Source organism: Hirundo rustica, chromosome 2 (genome assembly GCF_015227805.2).
Source record: "Hirundo rustica isolate bHirRus1 chromosome 2, bHirRus1.pri.v3, whole genome shotgun sequence".
Lineage (NCBI taxonomy): Eukaryota > Metazoa > Chordata > Aves > Passeriformes > Hirundinidae > Hirundo > Hirundo rustica.
In genome coordinates, this window is record NC_053451.1 from 85,324,779 (window position 1) to 85,337,385 (window position 12,607).

Genomic DNA, 12,607 nt, shown 5'->3' on the forward strand with positions numbered 1-12,607 from the left:
CTAGATTCCCGCACACCTTCGAACCCCTGGCACAGACCAGGCTCATGGTGCCAGACATGCTGCATGATCCATTCCTGCCCCAGGTGTGTCTAACCTTGAGTGTTGATCAAGTGCTGCACTGGAGAAAAAACAACCACTTGTGATACGTGACTGATAAGGAGCATGAAAGGAGAGGCAGCAGACACTGAATCTGACTCCTTCAGTTCTTGACTTCGCAGCACAGACATTGAACGCCTCTGTAACAATGTGCATAGACAAGAGGTTTCCTGGCATTTTTTAAAAAGCTTGTACTGAAAACAATAGATGTCAGTGATATGCACGTGAGTCACCGCTAGAACTGGGACTTTTAAAAAAGTGCACAAACATCTGTCACTTGAACCATGCACATGGACAAGGACCTCCCCCAGACTCCTCTGCTCTGGTGGCTGGTGCTAATGCCCACAGCAGAAGTGACTGCAAAGACACTCCCAAATGGAGCTCAGACAAAGACAGCTGGGTGAGACAGCTCTCACAACATCTCTTGTAGGTACAGACTGAGCCCAACAGTAGCATAAGGTGGGCAAAGACCTTACTTTTACAAATTCGAGCTTTAAAACTTCAGTTTTGCAGGAGAGCATTTCTTCCCATGCACTCCACTCCAATGCTGCTAGGAGAGCAGGGGGAGATTTAATAAATTCCTTATACAGAGGGGAAAAAAAGGAAGTCTAGTATGTAGGAGAAATGTGTTTATGTGGGCTGGGAAAAGTATAGGGGAAGACAAGTCACCATTGCCCTGTGGACCAGCTCTCCACCTAGGGGCTGGTCCACTGCCAGCTGTCTGCACAGCCATTTGAACCGGGACACAGCAAGAGCTGCTGCTGAGGTTACCAGTTTCCCCCTGCAATCAGACTCACCCTGCTCTCCATCTTCCCCCACTTCCTGCCTTGAGCCTTGCCCCTCTATTTCCTCCAAAAATACACTCGGGGAATTCCCAGTTCTTGGTCCCTACTTCTAGCTTGCTCTCTCCATGTTCCTTCCTTCCCTCACACACTCCTAGCCAGCTTCTCCAATTAAAGCAGTCACTACTTCCTGCCTCTCCCCATCAAATCTCAGTCCCTCTTTCATCTCACACCCGAGTCCTTTGCCCAATAAATCCCACTATCCTCAACTAAAAGTGAATTCCTTTCCCCATTCCCTCATGTTTACCACATCTCTCATCAATGTCTTCACCCTCTCACTTATAGTCCTTCCCATTATTAAGCATTGGAAAGCTGAACATTGGATTTGGGGGTCTTTCTTAGGAACAACTACAACAGGGAAAGAGGGGATAGGGAAGAAGGCATCAGTGGGAACCAGGAATGGCAGACTCCTCCCTGCTCAGCCCAGTGATGCAGCCCCTGCCGTAGTTACATCGTTTTGATTCCCACTGTACCACATTGAGTTTTCCATGTGAAAGAAAGAGGTTTGCATATGCTCATTGGAGGTAAGACCAATGCAGATTTTATTTGGTATAAAATAAAGATACACACACATACCAAAACCACTTTTACTGAGCACGTGCTATCCATTTTATACAAACATTAATACATTTGGCCAAATCAGATTAGAAAGCAGAGGTAAGAATGAAAACACAGGGGACATCCTCTACAAAGAGGTAATTTCCCCCATGCAAACTGGAGTTCCTGTCCCAAAACACTGAATTGACAAATGATTTCAAAGAAATATCTTTGAGCATATTTGAACACAGGCAAAAGACCGCCACATCCTAAGCTGAAAAGAATATGCAACTGTTTTGACTGAAATTCCAAGAGACTTAAACCTTATGCCCACAACAAAAAGCTTCAATCTATATACAGTTGAAGTTTGGCAAAGTTGGACCTTTAGAAACAGGGCAACAAGTTTGGAAGCTCCAGGGAAGGACTGGGCTCCCACTTAACAGCAACGACAAATGGCACTGCAGGCGCTCCAGGTTAGCAGCAGAGCTTAACATCTCAGTGCTGGAAGCAAGAATTTCACAGTACTCAATATCCAGACTGCAAGCCCTAAAACTTATATCAGCTTGCGGCCTGTTGTTCAGCGCAGAGACTGCCAGATATACGTCTCACCAACAAACAGCAGGCCCCTTCACCACTGAAACCCACCTCAATGTGTTTGCACCCAGCATTCACCCCTTTGAAACACACCAGAAGAAGAGTCTAGACCTGGCCTCCCGTTCACGCACACACTGTCAGTGGGGTGTTGAAAACTGCCAGTGCAAAGTTTGACAAATCGTTTTCCTCCCGTGTCATTCTCCATCGTGGTAGGTGTGACGTCAAGTTAAATAGGAAAGACAAAACAACATCCCAGGTAGTCCCAGTGTGTCAAGGATTGCATGGTGACTCTGAGAAATGACATGCACCATCAGAGAATCTCAATGACAGCTCTCTGTGTTCAAGAAAGGAACAGAACATGCTGTCGGGCTTGTTGGCTCTCAGGCTTTCAGTTGTTTAATTGCGTTACCATAACAAACCCAGAAACTCTGCGGTATTTTTATCATTGAGAGTTACTGAAAGTGGTGATACTGAGAACTCAATGTAGGAACTCAGGACTTCTCTTGATGCCCAGACTGATGGGGGAGGAGGAGGCTAAAATGACTCATGCAATACTTAAGTTGTTAAATAAGTAACTCCACAACCATTCTAACACTTCTGTTAGATATTGCAACTGATACCAAACTATTTCTATTGTCCCGGCAAGTACATACTGTGAGAATCTACAAGGACTCCAGCAGTAATATCCTAAGAAGTAGAAATAAGTATTTCTTGGCCCTGGACTTCCATAATTTCCCACAAGTATGTCATTAGTTTACCTCCCAAAAGAAACAACTTATATACAGATATGAAGTTGTAAAAGAGCAGTTAACAATTATGGCATGGAAATATCCCAGCTTTTCATGAATAATTACAGTGCTCAAGTTTCTACGTCCCTTAATTGGACGAGTGACAACCAGAAGTAAAAAAAGATGACAGAAATGTCTGTGAGCATTTGTCAGTTCCGTACCCATTTCCCACTATGACTTTTTAATAAATTAAAGTTGTTAATTCATTGTATGCAACATAGCACAAGCAGGTAATTTTCATGAACCTCAGTCTGAAATACTGAAACTTTACGGCTGAGTCCTGCACTCTGATTCTAAGTTCAAGTTGGCTATAAAAATGTGTTTGCTATTCTCTTGCTTATCATGCCATGTTCTGCACTAAACGAGCAGTTACGGTTCAATTTTTTACACCATCCAGTAGAACTGCGACTTCACCTCAAACCGCCCAAGCCATGAACATCCAGCTGCTCTCAAAATGCAGTCTAACTATAGGTGTCCTGCTTTCAGCAAGTTCTGGTTGGTTCCAAAGATCTCTGCCGCTGAAAATCCATGCTGGTTGTCCTAATCAGGCCTGTTTCTGTCTTTTCAGGTAAATACCAACACTGATATTTGACAGTACATTTGCTTTTCCTTCAAGGCCTGAGTTTCAAGACCAAGTATGTGCTGTAAGCACCCTGAATGATGCTGTCCAATGCCATCAAAACACCCTGAAGAGAAAAATGAGCTGGGTTTGTAGGTGAGCCTTAGTAGTCCTCTTTGGCCGGGAGAATTTTAGAACACCTTCTAGTGGCTGAAGCGCACATGTCACATCCCCAGTCATTAAGCAATTGTCATCCATTTACTGCTCTAAGATGTCACTCTGGCCTACTTGCTCCTTTCTCAGCCTCAGATAGTCCCTATGGATTTTTTAGATGAGTTTTCTAATGAATTCAGGAGCACTGAATACAACCCAAAAATTGCACTTGCTATGTTTTGTACACTTTGCCCAATGGAGCCCTTTTCTCATTATACAAAAATAAAAAAAAATAAAATAATCACTTCATGGAGAGCAACCAGGCTAGTGAACAACTTTTGCTAACAGAAATATTTATTGATACAGAAAATGCACCTATCATAGAATATCCTGAGTTGGAAGAGACCCACAAGGATGAACAAAGTCCAGCTGCAGGCCCTCCATGGGACAGCTCCAACAGTCACATCATGTGCCCGGAGCATTGTCCAAATGCTCCTTGAGCTCTGTCAGGCTTGGTGCTGTGACCACTTCCCTGGGAAGCCTGTTCTAGTACCCAACCACCCTCTGGGTGAGGAACATTTTCCTAATACCCAACCTAAACCTTCCCTGACACATCTTCAGGCCATTCCCTCAGTCCTGTCACTGGTCACCAGAGAGAAGAGATCAGTGCCTGCCCCTCCACTCCCCCTCATGAGGAAGCTGTGGGCTGCAATAAGGTCTTCTCTCAGTCTCCTGCAGGCTGAACAGACCAAGTGACCTCAGATGCTCCTCACATCCTCCCCTCAAGGCCCTTTACCACCTCTGAAGCTCAAACATGGGAGCAGTTTCAGAAAATACCAAATAATTTCCAATACGTCGATTTCCTCCCAGCTATAAGAATCAAGTTAAGCTAGATGTTAACACTTCTTTGCTCATCATAATGAATCATTTTAAGTGAAATTAAGTGTGAATTTTGAAAGATTCATGGAAGATATTTACCAGCTGAAAGAGCATGACGAGATTCCCTGTCAAGGTGAGGAGAATGCTTAATTGTTGCATCACACAATTCTGTGACTGCAACTTGCTAAGAACAAATCAACAGGATATAATAGACTTTCATCTCCCATCCGATTTAAGAAAATAAGTACCGTGTCATCTTTTGGTATGCACAAAAATCTTAATTTCTTTTCAAACCTGTCAGTACAAGCCAGGCTGGGTGTAGTCCCAGAAAAGCCTTCCAAAATAGGTTCCCTGACGCAGGTTATCAAGGCATTGTACAGGTATTATCTATCGATAAAAATACCATTATTAAATGCCACTGGAACATCCAGAGACAAATTTTGGTGTCACAGGCACAGTGAGAGAATGCAGAAACATCCCTCAGATAACACAGAAGGTTTTCCAGCACAAAATGAGACCCTGTAATTCTTACTTCAAGCAGAAGCCCAAGGTTGCAAAACTGTATGAAGTATGCTGCAGGAAAATGGATACATTTGTTAAAAAACACTTTTATGACTACATTTTCCTGTCAGATAATGAAAGAAACCTGCTTCTTGTGCCAACATATTCTCAGATGGGAAGATCAAGGGGAAAAAAGAGCTAAAATAAATGAAGATTCATCCCAAGTTAGTGACATGCTGTACAGCTAAACACTCAGAGCACAAAAATGTACAGTGCAATTCAAACACCTCCTCCATGATAACATAACATCTTTGAACTGCCTTTATTTTCAGCACTTTATATAAATACTTCTTTCTTCCTGATCCTAGATTATCCTCAATTTGAAACTCATATTCTGGGTTTGTATTTGAGGACTGCATGTAAACACCCCTGTAATCCTGTACACTCCTGTGGGGCCATTTAAAGACTGTAACAGATTCCAAAGTAGTCTCCATGAAGTTATGAAACTGCATCCCTAAATTACAACTGAACCTTCTATCCCCATATCAGGAAGTTAAGAAACAAATACACCTTTTATTGCAGATACACTTAAATTGCAGATAAGCACACTCTCTTCTCACACAAGTTGCAGGATATCTGCAGGGACACGTCATTTTTAAAATCCAAAATAAAACTTCAGGGGTTTTTTGTTTGTTTGTTCCATTTGTTTGTTTTTCCATTTTTTAATGTAAGATTTTATTTGGGAACTTCATGATTAATTTGTCTTAGCCTCTTAGGAAACATTTGCTTTTGTCCAGAGTTGCCAGCTGAGAGGATGTTGTTGTTTGGAAGGGATGTGATCAAGGAGGATCCTGAGCGTGGCACAATGTGTCAGCCCGGAAGCAAGGGAAGAAAAGTGATTCTCTCATCTGACAGAGAAGACAAAACGGAAATGTCGAGCATTTGCCTTCCAGTTTCATTCGCCCTTACACGTGTTCCAAAGAAACGTTAGTCACCTATATCTCACATGAGTATCACCAAACTATATCAATATACGCATATATTAAAAAACCCCAAACCCCTACTTTCAAAACAATTACAGATTTCTTTAGAAAAGCAAAGATTTCTGCCACAAACATCTTCAAAACACATAAGCAGGCGAATGCTTACCCTCTCTGCACAACCGCTTACCCTGCTGCTCAGAACGCTGGGCACAGCTCCCCTTCCCTCAGCCCCCTCCCTACAGCACCAGCAATGAACAGGGGCAGAGACCATCCCTGCAGAGCAGGTTTGGAGCAGGAGAGCTGAGTCCTACCCCGCAGCAGGCACCCCCCTGGCTGTCCAGGCCCCTGCTGACCTCTGCAGCGACTTCACAGAAGCCTCCCGTGTTTCAGTAGCAGTAAGACAGAGGTCAGTGTGATTCGGAGCTCCAGAAGGGCCATACTCTCACAGGAGCACCTTCCAGGCCCTCTAGTTCCTTTCTGAGAGTCTTGACTTGCGGGATTTTTAAATTTTCATGCAGTTTGTTTGTAGCATACCTGTGCTTTGCACACGATCACGGTTTCACGCTACAAGGCTCCAAGAGTGACGCTGTACTTCGAGGACACCTCTTACCAAACGCTTCTCGTAAACAGAACATCCCCCCTGCCCTCTTCACGCAGCCCAGAAGGAACACGGCCACAGTGAAGCCACAGCGGTACGGGGGGCCTGGACCCCGCAGCGCTGCCCGTACCCGAGGCGAGGCAGGCGTCCCTCGGCCGGGGCTGCCTCCGAGGGAACGCCCGGCCCGCCAAGCGAGCGCCTACCATGCCAGCGGTGACCCCCGCGCCCAGCTCTGCCCGACGGCGCCCGTCCGTCCGTCCGTCCGTCCGCCCTCGGGCGCGCCCGGGACGTGGGGCTCGGGCGCTACCGGGCGTCGGCGGCGCTGAGGGGGTAGGAGAGGATGCTCATGGCCTCTCCGCACGCCGCCTCCACCTGCCGCACCTGCTGGCGGCTGAGGCGCTCCCGCCAGGCGTGCACGGCCTCCCGCGCGTCGCGGGCGGAGATGAGGAAGGGCCGGTCGGAGGAGTAGGCGGCGCCGCGGGTCATGTTGAGCACGAAGTCCTCCAGGGCCGGCGGCACCGTCAGCCCGGCGAAGCGCAGCAGGCGGCGCAGCTCGGCGCGGGGCTCCCGCACCAGGTCCTCGTAGCGGAGCTGCGTGTAGCGGCGGCGGAGCCAGTCCGGGGCGCGCCGGGCCAGGAGGAGATCGCGGAGCCAAGACTGGCAGATCACCTCCAGCGCGCCGCCGAGGAAGAACTCGGCGCGGTGCTGCGGCTGCGGCGGCCGCCCGCCGCCCGGCATCCCGGGCGGCAGCAGCAGATGCTGCTGCTGGTGGCGGGCCGGGCCCCGCGGCTCGGCGCGGTGGCGGCTGCGCAGCACCTGGACGCTCTCCCGCAGCAGCGCCTGCCGCGCCTTCAGGCGGGAGTTGTGGACGGCGCGGGGGTCGCGGAAGAGCTGCACCACCCGCAGGTTGAGGCCGGGCTCCCGCAGCAGCGGCAGCAGCGCGCCCAGCTCCAGCAGCCGCACGTCTTTGATGACCACCACCGGGTACTTGCGGCACTCGGCCTCCAGCTCCCGCAGCGCCCGGGGCGGACACGTCTCCTCGCAGGTGGCGCCGTCGACGAGGCCGATCTCGTCGCGGGGCCGCGGGGCGGCGGGGCAGAGCGGCGGCGAGCAGATCACCTTGTTGGTCCGCCAGCCGAAGATGCTGGCCGTGGTGAGGTTGTCGGCGGCGGGCGGGGCGGGGGCCAGCGGGTCGCGGGGGCCGGACGGGGCGGTGTAGAGGCGCAGGACGGAGAAATCGCAGCGGAAGAGGGCGCGCAGCATGTCGCGGAGGGCTCCCTGCAGGCTCAGCGCGTCCCCCGGGTAGAGCGCCTGCCAAAGGTGCCACATGGGCTCGTACAGGTAGAAGACGTCGGGGTGCTGGTTGAAGAGCTCCCCGAGGAAAGAGGATCCCGTTCGCCAGGTAGCGTGCAGGTAGATGTGCCGCTTCCCCGCGCTGCCGTTACCCGCCGCCCCGGCCGTGCCCGCCTCATCTTCCTCCTCTTCCTCGTCCAGCGGCGGCCGCTGCTCCCAGCCCCACTCGCTCAGCGCCTCCTCCAGGCTTGGGCAGCGCCGCAGCAGCGGCTCCTCGTCCGCTCGCCCGCGCCTGGCCCCGTAGTCCAGCGCGTAGGGCACCAGCAGGAGCAGCAGCAGCGTGTACAGCACCAGCACCGCGGCGAAGCGGCGATGTTCGCCTCGCCACCGTCGCCGGCCCTTCATCTCTGGGGCCGGCTCGGACCCCGGCTCCGCCGACCCTCTGTTTGCCGGAGGGCGGCTCTTTGCGGAGAAGCAAAGTTAGCGGCGGCGGCGGCGGGGATGTGGGCGGCGGGCGGTCCTCCCCGCCGGGGAGCACGCCCACGGGCACGCCGGCCCGGCTCCGGGCCGCTGGCCGCGCCGCCCGCCGCTCTCGCCGCCGTCTCCTCCTTCTCGTCCTGCTCCTCCTCGCAGCGCGACGCGGAAGCGCCCGCACCTGCCCCCGCTGCCGCCCGAGAAGCCGCTGCCACCGGCGGGGCGCGGGCTGCTGCTGCTCCCGGTGCCGCTGCGCCGGGCTCCGAGCTGCCCCTCGCCCGGCCTCCCTCCCTCCCTCTCTCCCTCCCTCCCTCCCTCCCTCCCTCCCTCCCCCCGGGCAGGGCCGGAGGGGCGGGCTCGGCACGGCGGGACTCACCCCCGCCCGGGAAGGGGCGCACCGAGCGGGAGGTGTGTTAGCAGGACAGGTACCGAGCGTGTCCCGAGGAGGAGTGGTTGGTCCTGCTATTCGCCGGAGCTCCGGAGAAAGAACGCGCAAGACGCTACAGAAAGGAGAAGAGGTGCAAATGTATTTTTAGGGTAGACGACAGCTATTAAAATCTGCAGTGAGTTTCAGAAATGCTGCAGTTCGGCGCTGTAGACACAGCTGCGGGGTTTCTCAGCCACGCTGTCGTCTACGTGTGTGTGCTGATGGGATGCGGACATCTCGATCGTGGATCATGACTCATTGCTCCAGTTTCTACACCTGTAAGTTCCATAGCTGTCTGAGCGGGTCACCCTTTGCAGCTGTAAGGAAGAAATGGGTACCCACAGAGGGACATTCAACCTATTGTGGATGTCTTCCTAAAAGCCCTCTTTATTAACTACAGTAGGAGCATAAAGTTCAAACGTAGATTTTTGGTTTTTTAGACGTCTAAGATTAGTTGAAATCTCCTGGGAGATGGAAAGTCAACAAGATGTTGACTTCAGGTGTTTGAATTAAAATGTATAGTCTCAGAATCTCCAGCCCTTGCCTGACCTTGGAATATGCTCACATAAGGAGATTGATCCCTTGTTCCTGGTTAAGGCATCCAGCTGTCAGGAAAGTGAGGTCCCTGTCCTGCTGACGGTGTAGTGAGAGCTGCTGACAGTGCTGACCTCTAGGCAATAGGTGGCATCCTCTGTAAAACACTACTAATATTTGAGTATGGTGTGCAGGGTGAAATTCAGAGAGGATAACACAGTTCTTGCCCTCAGTGTATGATGCTTTGGCTCCCAGAAGAGTCTTTATGGTATATAAGCACCTGTGGTTAGACACACGACACAGCCTTTGTCAATGACACCACATGCAACAGACAGCAGAAACAAGCCAGTAGTTTCATGGGTTCTAAAAACGCTTCATCTGTAGTACAGACATATAGATACACAGCCTGAAGATGCTGGACATATTATGAATACCTAGTTATTAAATAATAATCTAATTTTTGATTTATCAGGCAAAACACAAGGACCAGAAATCAATGCGAGGGAGAAAAAGCATGCTTCTCTTCTGTCCAGGTGGTGAGCCAGTAGTTTGCCTGCTAATGCTTTACTTGCCCCATGTTAATAAGTGTTAAAGACTGGGCTTCCTGCCCTTTATAGCATGCTGAGTAGATGGTGCCAAATAAGATTTGTGAGCTCCTTAGCAGAAGAATGTCAAAATTATAGCATTGGAAAGGAAATTCTGCCTCAACATATATTTCACTGTTTGTGATCTTTAAACACCAAAGTACACCAGCACCTCACACTTAACGGTGTGAGTTTCACCTCTGATTCAATACGAGGATTTCACCCAGACTCTCAAACAACTAAAGGAGGATGACAGAATAAAAACACACTTGCCAAAATCAGGTTACAGTCTTGCCCCCTTCACCATCCAAAACCCATGCATATTTAGTATTTTGAGAGTCTCCAGCGTAGCTGACTTGTGTGGCATCATGCAAAGTAGTAATTTGGATAGATTTACCAAGCTGGGATCCTCAGAAGTGCTGATGAGAATGGAGAACTCTGAGATGCCAGAATTTCCCCTTTGTAAGACAAAATACTGGGTTGGCAGTAGCATCAGCACCACTGATGGCCAATGAGCCATGCTGCAAGACATGTTACTTTAAGCTATTGTATGGGTTTCTATGACACATACTTAGGCCTAAGAACTAAAATCAAGGTCTTAAACCTGCCTAACTGAAGTAAAGCTGCCTCACAAAGAATCAAGCGTCTCACAGAGTAAGACAACCCGTCAGAAAAATGCAAAGCCATAGAAATAAAACTATGTACACCTTATGCTGATCTTTTTTCAGACAATGGAGCTACAAACTTCTGTGGCAATTGTTCTAGAAAAAATGAAATATACAAATAGCTTTACCACAAGCTACATGTTTTAGTAAAGATAAACCCATAGTTGTTAAAAGATTATCAGATCAAAAAAGAATGACAGTAAGTGTTTTGTTTTCTTCTGCACCTTCACAACAGTTCCTCTACTGCAAGAGGATTAGGCTGTAAGTGTTTACTTCAGTTGTTTGGGTTAGAGCTTTTTTTTGCACAGGGAGATTCCAGCAAAGCCAGTATTTATTTTGCCACCCAGCAGGTGCCTGAGCTAGACTTGTAATGCTTGAGCTCCAGCCTTCCTGAAGAAAGTGCCTACTTCACAAGAAGTACCTAATTTGAGCACTGGGGAGTGGACTGCTGGTCTGAATAGACTGGGAAGAGATCAGCTTTCTCTTTTCTTGATTTTCGGTTCTGTACTGTGTTCTCTCTTCAGCACAGGTAAGAGAGATGATTTTCCTTATTTAGGCTTTTTCTATAAACCATAAAGACACCATTCACATATACAAATGATCTGCATCTGCTTCTAAGATCAGAACAGTTCTGTACCCAAGGGAGACAGCCAGGTTCTTCTTCACTGATCCGTGAAGTAGTCTGCCCATTTGGCATCTATCTCTTGCCATTTTTTGGTGATAATTCTGTGCTTAATATTATTTTGTAAAGGAGGGGGGGGGGGGGGTAAAGAATATAAGCATAACATGTTCTGCATACTTTAGTATTGCAGTATTTCCTTTCTAGTTTCCAAGCTTGTCACTGTAAGTACTGGCTGTTTTTAATATAACATAACATTGGCTTCCTGTGTATTATCTCTCTAACTTAATTTTTTCTCTTCTGTCTCCCACAGTGCTTCTACTGTCAAGAGAGACAGTAAATGCTGGAATGCAGCATTTGAGCCTCAATAATTTTTATCTTCTCAGCAGAGGCTTCAAAATAGAAATAGTTGCCTCTAAATCTCACAATCTTTCAGCTCTCCCATGCTCTTGTCATTTTCACAGAGTACTTTGTGAGTAAAAATAGCTTGATTTGCTGATAAAATTAAACATGCTTTCCACACAGAGCACCGCCCTCAAACATCCTGACTGTTAATGAGCTCTCTGCTTGCACATGTTGTCACTCACAGGCTTCAGCCAAGAGGAAGTCTGTGGTTAGTAGCAGCTTAAAAACCTTCCAGAAGCCGACAAGCTAGGACAAATGTCCTTATTTTTGAAGTTACTTTGTCATCAGATGTTCCAACATGTGCAATACCACATGTTTCACATATGGAACCAGATTTAGTAGCTCACATTTTAGAAGGGACGCGTTGAGAATAGTGGGAAGGACAAGCTGGTCCAGGCGGGATGGCTGCTGCAGAAGGGACTTTTTGCAGTGTCATTTTCCCCAAAAATGGAACAGAGATTGAGGACCTGCAAAAGGTCAAAAATGTCACGGAAATTCTGAGAGACTCGATGGAAATTCAGAGGATCTGAAGAAAGTGGAAAGTAAGACAAAAGCAGAGAAGACTTCTAATCTGGGGTTGGTAAGCAGTTGGGTGGAAGTGGCTTCAGACACAAAGCCACATTCAGAAGGTAGCAGTTCATCTTTCTGCATGTACACCTGATGTGAATCTTGAGCATCTACACAGGCAAGGAAATGATGCAGGAAAACTGTAGCATTCTTAACTACCTTGGTCTTGTGTACTCCAGATCATTACGCTGGCACAAGTCCAGACCTCTCAGTTTCTCTGTGGGCTGATTTGAGAGAAGCCAGGTGTACAGTTACTGGTCACAGCCAGCATGGCTTCATGAGAGGAAAGTCCTGCTTATCAAACCTGATTTCCTTTTATGACAAAGTAACCCACCCAGGTGATCAGGGGCTTGATTTCAGTAAAGCTTTCGATACTGTTTCTTACAGTATCCTTCTGGACAAAACGTCCAGCACACAGCTGGATAAACACATCATAGGATGGGTGAGCAACTGGCTCACAGGTCAGACATAAAGGATTACAGTGAATACAGACATCAGACTGGTGACCT

At 48.6% G+C, this 12,607-nt stretch overlaps 1 protein-coding gene and 1 long non-coding RNA gene across 2 annotated transcripts; one reads left to right on the plus strand and one right to left on the minus strand.

Annotated features, from left to right (window-relative positions):
* Positions 1-6,833: 6,833 nt before the first annotated feature.
* On the minus strand, positions 6,834-8,327 carry CHST7 (carbohydrate sulfotransferase 7). Its single transcript, XM_040055746.1, has one exon. The coding sequence runs from the start codon at positions 8,226-8,228 to the stop codon at positions 6,834-6,836; it is 1,395 nt and encodes a 464-aa protein (XP_039911680.1). The 5' UTR covers positions 8,229-8,327.
* Positions 8,328-8,641: 314 nt separating this feature from the next.
* On the plus strand, positions 8,642-11,808 carry LOC120748862 (uncharacterized). Its single transcript, XR_005699438.1, has 3 exons — positions 8,642-9,002; positions 9,731-11,036; positions 11,440-11,808. It is a non-coding gene; the product is annotated as an uncharacterized LOC120748862 (long non-coding RNA).
* The last annotated feature ends 799 nt before the right edge of the window (positions 11,809-12,607 follow it).

What these genes read in the sequence shown, in the direction of transcription:
- CHST7 (XM_040055746.1), bottom strand. Translation starts at nt 8,228, where the DNA reads ATGAAGGGCCGGCGACGGTGGCGAGGCGAACATCGCCGCTTCGCCGCG.